General features: G+C 37.0%; 1 protein-coding gene across 1 annotated transcript in view; it reads right to left on the bottom strand.

Moving 5' to 3' along the window:
* Window positions 1–8,685, bottom strand: part of p2rx8 (purinergic receptor P2X, ligand-gated ion channel, 8) — a 13,296-nt gene extending 4,611 nt beyond the window's left edge. Inside the window, exons 1-8 of the mRNA XM_016522175.1 lie at window positions 8,549–8,685; window positions 8,243–8,387; window positions 8,038–8,109; window positions 4,017–4,092; window positions 3,762–3,849; window positions 3,174–3,257; window positions 2,885–3,026; window positions 2,665–2,786 (exon numbers count right to left, since the gene is read on the bottom strand). Of these exons, the coding sequence (XP_016377661.1) occupies window positions 2,665–2,786; window positions 2,885–3,026; window positions 3,174–3,257; window positions 3,762–3,849; window positions 4,017–4,092; window positions 8,038–8,109; window positions 8,243–8,387; window positions 8,549–8,685 (866 nt within the window). The remainder of the gene's footprint in view (window positions 1–2,664; window positions 2,787–2,884; window positions 3,027–3,173; window positions 3,258–3,761; window positions 3,850–4,016; window positions 4,093–8,037; window positions 8,110–8,242; window positions 8,388–8,548) is intronic.
* Window positions 8,686–9,090: the final 405 nt, after the last annotated feature.

The following is a 9,090-nucleotide window of genomic DNA, read 5'->3' as shown; positions in this document are numbered from 1 at the left end:
TCCTGTGATCAAAGCTGAATTTTCAGCATCATTACTCCAGTCTTCAGTGTCACATGATCCTTCAGAAATCATTCTAATATGCTGATTTGCTGCTCAGTAACAATTCTGATTATTTTAATGCTGAGAACAGTTGTACTGCTTGAGGAAACTAAGGAAACTATTTTTTCATGATTCTCTTATGAATATACACGCACCCTCTCAGACATGACCTAATTATATATATTATATATATGATTTGAAATATTGTGATTAACATAGTACTACTTAACTAGCCTACTTGCCGTCTAAACTTGTTTATCCACCTTTTTACTGGTGAATCTGTGGGCGAGATAAGCCTAGTCATATTTTCTTGTCTTTTCACCACACTGGACGCACAAAGTGAACATTACAAATCCAATGGTCCTTTATGTAAGAGCGCTGGAGATCGTCAGAAATAGAACGGGGCATCAGTTTACTGTCATGAATTTGTTGTGTCGCGTCGCGCCGCATCCACTGATAGAACATCACTGGGTTCTATTTGCTTTTGTCACGTTGCGCCGTGTAGACACCTTGTTTGGGTATTTGTGAATATTAAGTATATTCATAATCTGCTTTATGTTTACCTGGTACTGGCAGTATTTTCACAAACTTGTAACTTACTTGCTTAGAGCAGAACCATGCATTGTTCATTTATATTTCTACATGGCTCCCTGCAATACAACTCTGATTCTTCAATCGCGCCATCTAGTGGTCTGTTATTGATACAACCACAACTGCTACAACTGATAACGGAGCGCTCAAGCGGGTACTGCAAGTCATGATGAGGTAATTAAAATAAGTCAAATTAATATTTTGCGTTCAATTATTTACTTATCAGGCAATGTGTAGTCTTTATCACCCTGCGGAGGTTTCTTTTGCAAAATAATCTGCTGAATGTACATTATCCCTCAGCCTTGCCGCGCCCCTCTTGTCATAGCTTCGCGCCCCCCAGTTTGGGAACCACTGAAATAAGGGAACACAGGAACAGAAACAGGGGCAAAACATAACAAAACAGGTCCATGATCCTGACACACTCCATGTCAAATGAAACAAATTTTAGAAACTCCCCTTGCTCAAATTTGTAATTTTGTTAATATTTTTTTCTGAAGAAAGACAAACATAAATTGTGATGAAATCCTAAATATTCAAAGCCATTCATTAATATTTACGGAGTAATCCACAATTTTGTAAAGGGGGTCAAAATGACTATTTTCACCAGAGATTTGGTGCCAAATTACAGGGAGAAAAATATTATTTTGGCATGCACATTGGCACATTCTATGCAACTATGGCTGTGAATCTTTGGGTAGTTTTGTTTTATATACTACAAACAATTATTTCAATTTTCTGCACAGAATTAGGTAGAAAATATACTTTATAGTTTCTGTACTGTAATAAATAATATGTCAATTAGCACTGCATCATTCATAAATTTTATTTATTTATTGTGTTTATCGTCTTAACGTTTCATCAGTTCATTCAGCTTTTTATTCAGCTTAGCTGCAGCATAGATACCTTTGTCCATATTAGGCATTTCCTAGCACGTCTTAAGTTCTTTGAGCGCGAGATCAGTGCGAAAACTTCTTTATCTCATTTTCATAAAATAAAATGCTAGACGGTACTGGAACATCAGAGCCTGCTTCACCAGACTGCTCAACAGCTTTTTCCCCCAGCCTGTGAGAGCCCTCAATCGCTTTTTCCCCCAGGCTGTGAGAGCCCTCAATTCCAATCACCTCACCCCCCTCTGAAACCCCATCCACAACCCTACCTCCTAAAACCAAGATCCTCTGGCACCCCCCCACCCCACCCAACCACACCACATGTAAACCATTGAAAACCTCAAAAACATTGTGCAGTTCTGAGTGGGCTGAACAAATCACCTGTAGAAACACACTCTTTTCTCTCTAAATGCACCAGACACTTTCTTATAAACACTCCATGTTACAAGAACTTAAGGACTTAACAAATGTTTACTTGTGAAAGCACCACAATTCATATTGCACTATTTGCTTCTTAACCTTAAATACCTCTTTTGCACAATATCATGCACAGTTATTATGTAAAGTACTTGTATAATCTGTCTTAGTTGACTATACATATACATAACCTATTTATAGTATATGTATAGTTAGATTACCGCTTTCAGTAAGTTAGTTATGTATAGGTTTAAAAATTGTTCTTATGTCTAGTGTTGTATGTTTATATTTATGTTTATTTATAGCACCGTGGTCCTGCGAGACACGACAATTTGTAGCGGAATGACAATAAAGCTCGACTTGACTTGACTTGACTTAAAAAAGATTACATGAGAAACAAAATCTAAAAGGACATCATGATATCTTTAATACTCCTTTTAACCTCCCCACTGTAACTTGGCTCAGAATCTCAGGTGAAAATCATCACTTTGACCCCCTTCTATAAAACAGTGGATTACGCAATCAATATTCATCCATGGCATTTCGTATTTTGGCTTTCTTCTTCATTTATGTATTTCTTTCACCAGAAAAAAAGACCAAAATCAAATGGGACCTCAACTGGGACCTCAGAAAATGACAGAAAATGACTCAACTTCAAAGAAAAAAAGAAAGAAAGAGAAAAAGAGGACCCGGATTGATTTTGACTAGTAAAAGAGCAGTGTGAATGTACCTGAAGTCAAATCCGATTTTTTCTGACAATTTGCCCAGACGTACAAAGCTGTAGTGAGGACGACATTCTGAGTCTACATCAAGGTCACAGAGCCACTCAATCAGAACCCCAATTGAACCACCCTGGCATTATAATATCAAAATAATAGATTCAGTGTAATAAGCAAATGTCTATTAAATTAAATGTTGCCTCACATTAAAACTACATTCACTATTCTCACCTTTAGAGCCATTTCTTCAAACTTATTTCCAGTTTTGTTCACAATATCTCCCAGGCGAAATATAGGACAGTATGGGCAAACAGTTTCATCATACAAGCAGTTTTTTAAATACAATGATCTGTTTTCCTTCGGAACATTTGATCTGAGAAGGAAAACAACATTTGAGATAATTGAGTGGTAATACAGTAAATAGTTTTATATTGTAAAGTTTTGTGTGCTTTTTAATTAACATAAAAGCAGACAGGGTTTACACACATTACCAATGGATGCATCAGAGTGAGTTTCTTACGTTGAGAAGTTGAGCTGGGAAAATCTGATGAAGTTTCTTATGTACAAAGTGAAGTTTTCAGCTTCTCTCACAATGGTGGCTGGGCTAAAAAAATAAGTCTCATGGTGACCTTACTTTTTATTTTAAACTTGATATTGACAATTACTTTATTAATTGCATACACTGTCTGGGATGAACATTGTAACTGTACTTTAAAGAGTGAGAGAAAATATTCTTACTCTGGATCCCTGTGTATTTCAGTGGGACACCAGCCATATATTTCACAAGTGCCATTGTGTGTTTCCAGACAAATGCCAGTTTTAATTCCTAAAGAGAATGAAACCATTTAGTATGTTTTTGCATATTTGTAAATGGCAAAATTGCGGATGGAAAATGTATTATGCAGCATGGCTTATTATGCTAGCATTATACATTAACTGATTATCAGCTTACTTTGCGGAAAAAAAAAATTTTTAAGCTGTTTTAAATCATACCGTTTCCAGCCCCTAACAGCCTCTCCCACTGTGCATTCTTCATCCTTAGAGCATGTGTTATTTGGTACTTCTGGGTTCTAAAAAAACAAAACAAAAAGATGCCATAGGATCTTACTCTGGATCCCTGTGTATTTCAGTGGGACACCAGCCATATATTTCACAAGTGCCATTGTGTGTTTCCAGACAAATGCCAGTTTTAATTCCTAAAGAGAATGAAACCATTTAGTATGTTTTTGCATATTTGTAAATGGCAAAATTGCGGATGGAAAATGTATTATGCAGCATGGCTTATTATGCTAGCATTATACATTAACTGATTATCAGCTTACTTTGCGGAAAAAAAAAAATATTAAGCTGTTTTAAATCATACCGTTTCCAGCCCTAACAGCCTCTCCCACTGTGCATTCTTCATCCTTAGAGCATGTGTTATTTGGTACTTCTGGGTTCTAAAAAAACAAAACAAAAAGATGCCATAGGATAAGAATTTAAAAAGGTAATTCTAAGGTAAAAAAGGTAATTGTGAGATATAAACAGAGCTGTGTACCTACAAAATTGTAGTCTATTACTGATTACAGACTACATTATGAAAATTGTAGTTAGTAACATAATCTAGGTTACTCATTTTAGGTAATGTATACTTTTTAGATTACTTTTTTTTTAAAATCTAACTTGTTTTAAAACTACAATTACAATACCATACTGATATACAAAAGCAAAGAGAAAGAAAATATATTCCATTTTTTTAAGTCAACATACGGTAATTAAATTTTATGAAACCAGGATTTTCCAAACTGGGCTTAATTCAAGAACTGCAGTGGGCTTGTGAGTTGTTAAAAAGCTAATTAATTAAATCATAAAAATGTAAAATAAAGTATTTAAAGATTTGAACACTAAAAATAGAAATATTTAATTTGTTTACTTGCATTCAATGCTACCATTTAGCGACATTGAACTGTAAACATGCAAATGTTTTGTTAAATTATTGAAATATTACAATAAAAATACAATAAACAGCTGGTAGGGACTACAACGAGCTACTTTCTGGGTTAGTGACATCACAAACCCTGAAATTTACATAAACCCTGCCCCCAGAAACACTCAGTAGGGGGCATGTTGGGCTGCTATAGAGAAGAGGAAGAGTTGTTGTATTTTTTTTTATTAAGCCAATTTTGGAAGAGTTGTTGTAGTAGAGTGTTGTTAGGTCCGCTAGCCATTTAGCAAAATGCTAATTCATCCGTCAAATGCCTACAAACACATACATAGGTTTTTTTTCATCCCACCAGCAAACTCCAAATGTTGGTGTTTATATGGTCAGTGTAAACTATTCCTGGATTATAGCATTTATGCTCGTTTAGCTACATGCATGCTAAATATGGTTCTGTGTTTAATTTGGCCACTGTAGTAAAGCCATGGTTAGTCTTTGTAATGGGCTCGTAGTTCTGAAGACAGATATTTGGCTACACTCGTTCTACAAAGACAAAACTAACGGTGCACTAGCAATCACTATAGATCCGCAGTCTGTAATCAAATAATCCCTTCGAGGAAAGTAGTAAACTTTACAACCAAAGCTTTAGTAAGGATAAAACCATATATCAAAAGATAACATAAACAGCAGTAGCATTTACAAATAACAGCGTATCTAAAAAATATGAGACAACTACAAAAAACATACTATTCTGAAACATCTTATAAAAGTCGTGCTTGCATATTTTCTGGTTGATCCTCTTCAATAATATCTATCTCTGGGTCTGACTCGGGCTCAAATTGATAAGGCAATATTGAAGCCATTGTTTAGAATACACAGGCAGTGCATTCCAAACGGGATATATCGCCCTCCGAAGGGCACTTCGGAGTGAAAACAAACATGCCCACCATATTGAAGGGTCGTTCCAAACCAAAGTGCTCATAACTGGACACTTCAAAGGGCCCTTCGAAATGAAGGATTTCGAAGGGTACAACTGATGGACACTTCGATCCACCATGATCCTTTGCGCGGATTTTTTCCATGATGACGGCGTCTCCATATGGGCACGGGATGATGACGCAGAAGGGCACTTCAAGGAACAGTTGTTTGGTCCCCTACACCCTTCAACCCTTCGAAGCTCTCACTCCGGAGGGTAAACCCTTTGAAGGAATTAGGGCATAAGGATGAGCCTTTCCAAATGGAACGCAGGGCGGGAGCACATGCAACTACCCGTTATGGTAAGAGGCGTGACGTCTCCAAACAACGAGCACTATAGCCGGTTGGCGAATTACAATACACTTGGCCAGCTAACCAATCTGGGCGTTCATGCCATAGATATATATACGTAGATGCCTCATTAGCGACTGTTTCTATGGGCCGTTATACGTAAACCGTCCGCCATATTGTAACGGTCAACTTGACGTCATTCACCATAGTAATCACTGAATATTCGAAAGATGCCACAATCCTGCACAGAACGGCTCAACGGCTCTATGAGAACCTACAGTATGGTGAATGACGTCAAGTTGACCTTTCCAAGATGGCGGCCGCATCTATGTGCCTGTAGCCGTCGAATGGGGAATCTATACATATCTATGGTTCACGCCATGTTGTAATTACCGTAATTCAGAGATGAAAACACGTGACATTCTACTCGGAGCTGAATTATGTGTTTCTATGGCAACACTATCAATGCCAAAGCCCTCACATGCTCCAAAACTCGTAATTACAACTTGTAAACTCTTAATGTTCTGAGAGTTACGATTTGGACCAGTGACAGCTGTACCACCTGACTGCCGCCAGATTCATTTAGGCACTACTAATGCCGAGTTCGCACTGCACGATTTTCAAAGTAGTCGGATCACCGTTGTTTTCACACTGCACGACTATCTGGGGTAGCATTCAGTTGCTGCTGTGTTCACATTGTACGATGAATCGGAGACAGGAGGTTACACACTGCTTGACTTTACCACAGGAAGAATCGCCGACAACTCTGTCTGGTCCGCAAGCTACTTTTCATATAACTCCTCCCCGAATTTCCCGCTGCCCTGTATCTTGCTCTCTCATTGGCTGTAGGTCATTGCTGACGTATTTTTCAGTCAGAACTCATTTCACACAGCAGGAGTTTGAATCGCCGACAGGTCCAGATATTTAGCATACCAAATATTTCACGGGCGTTGACGATTCCCTCAGATCGTGTCTTTGATAATTCACACTGCGTGATTTTCACTCACATGAACGAGCACCGATTTGCTTCAGATTTTGGGCATTTGTCTGCGATTTAGCAAAACCTGTCAGCGAGTGAAAATCAGGGGTTAAGAACATGGAAAGCTATGAGTAAAATGTCACGTGTTGTCATCTCAGAATTACGGTAATTACGACATGGCGTGAACGCAGCATCATGAGCCCATTGCGAATTTCTGAGGGAGGATCCAGGAAGTCAACAGACCATTTTTACGAGAACGGAGAAACATCTATTCGCTACAGGAGGTCTTTATTCACCCCCGGAGCCATGTGGAGCACTTTTTATTATTGATGTGCTTTATTTGACTTCTTTTGGACTGTTGAAAAAAAAAACACCCGCCCATTGCCATTATAAAGCTTGGAAGACCAAGGACAATTTTTAAATTTAACTGGATTGGATTCATCCAAAAGCAGAAAGTCATATACACCTAGGATGCCTTGAGGGCGAGTAAATGCTAATTTTCATTTTTAGGTGAACTAACCCTTTAAGCAGCAGCAATATAAGACATTTTCATATGAGATTAAACTACATATCACTGTAAAAACTGCTATATAGCCTTTGACAAAATAATTTAAATGTAATTTTTTTGGCCAAGTTGTGCACACCTATATGTAAATAATTTTAAAATAACAAACGTTTATAAAATTATATATAATTAAATTAAAATTGTGTGTGTGTGTATTGGTAGCCCCAAGCGCCTGTTCAATCAACACCCAGTTAGTTCTGTAGTTCTGTCTCTAAATGCCCTGAGTCTCTTTCTATATGAATGGCCCCTGAGACTCACAACACATAAGAGATGGTGGTATGGAAATCGAAACATAAACCAGCAAGCCTATAAAAACTATTAAATCTGCCTGATAATGTGGAAGTAAAAGCACTGTAGTGTTTCACTATCAGTTCATACGAATAACCACAGTGCTCTCACACGCTCTTACACTAATGGCCTGAATGGAACACGACAGATACCAAGCTGACTGTAATCAGCAACTAATGCAACAATGTCAAACAGTTATATGATTTTTCTTAAAGAATATGTCACTGAATAAAAAACAAATATGTTTTATTTTGTATATAAATGTTTTTAGAGAACAGCAGATGAGTTAAATGTTATTGAAAGTGCAGATGTGAGATGTTGATCGTAAAAGTTTTAATAAATGGTAAAGAGAAAATTTCTTCTCTTACCTCTGAACAGTTGCCTAATTTTTGGTTTGGTGTCTCGATGAAATTGGTTGCTATAGAAAGAAAGTTCTCACCCTGGAAAAAAAATTTACCAAAAGACTTATTACTGAAGCAAATTAATGATAAAGCAAATCATTATGAATATGATTGAAAAGAAACTTATCAGAACTAACTCAAACTTTTTTGACTACGGTTTGGTTCGACTCACCTGGTTGGGGAAAACATAGTCCTCTGGTCCCCACAAATTTGAATCCGTTGTGTTGACACGTGCAACTCCTTTAGCTTTAGTTACCACAGAACTCTCGAGAGTATCATCTTTTACCTGGTATCCTTTGTTTTTCAAAAATACCCATCTGTTGAGGTAAAATATGTTTAAATATTTGCCATCAAACCAGTAGAAGCTAAAAAAAATTGTACCTGTTTCACAGCTGGAATCATCACATAAGATGATTTTACCTGAAGCTCAAGCAAAACTTTTGATTGTGGTTAGACTAAAATTAATTATAGCTCTTACCCAATGAGATATCCCATGATAGTGAGTTGAAATATTCTGTACAGAAGTCCGATTTTCTTATTCTGCGTGCCCACATATTTGACTGTTGTATATTCAAAGAGAAACAGTAATCGATTTTGTTTGTTCTGCCAAGCCATTCCTGCTCCTGCTGCTGGAGACGTGCTCAGGATGTGCTCATATATGTGATATGGGATGTGCCCTGCATCCCTAAGAGACACACTGTCATGTGCATCACGTCATCTTGCCATTTACATGCCCTCCATACTCTTATGCTTTGATTTTCTTGTTTAGAATGTAAATTCATAAACCCATGTCCATTAGAGCTATTAAACTTGGCTTGAAAAATTGCCCAGTTTTAGCAGATTTAACTAAATCGTTGTTTACATATTGTAGAAGTCAAAATTTTAATACATGTTTGGTTTAGTAAAACTAGTTTTAAAAATACTATATATATATATATATTAGTGCTTTCAAACGATTAATGATGATTAATCGCATCCAAAAGAAAAGTTTTTGTTTACATAATATATGTTTGTGTACTG

The sequence above is a fragment of the Sinocyclocheilus rhinocerous genome, unplaced genomic scaffold (assembly GCF_001515625.1).
Source record: "Sinocyclocheilus rhinocerous isolate Xijiao unplaced genomic scaffold, SAMN03320098_v1.1 scaffold821, whole genome shotgun sequence".
NCBI lineage: Eukaryota > Metazoa > Chordata > Actinopteri > Cypriniformes > Cyprinidae > Sinocyclocheilus > Sinocyclocheilus rhinocerous.
Note: the sequence above shows the minus strand (reverse complement) of the source record. Positions and strands in the feature narration are given on the sequence as shown.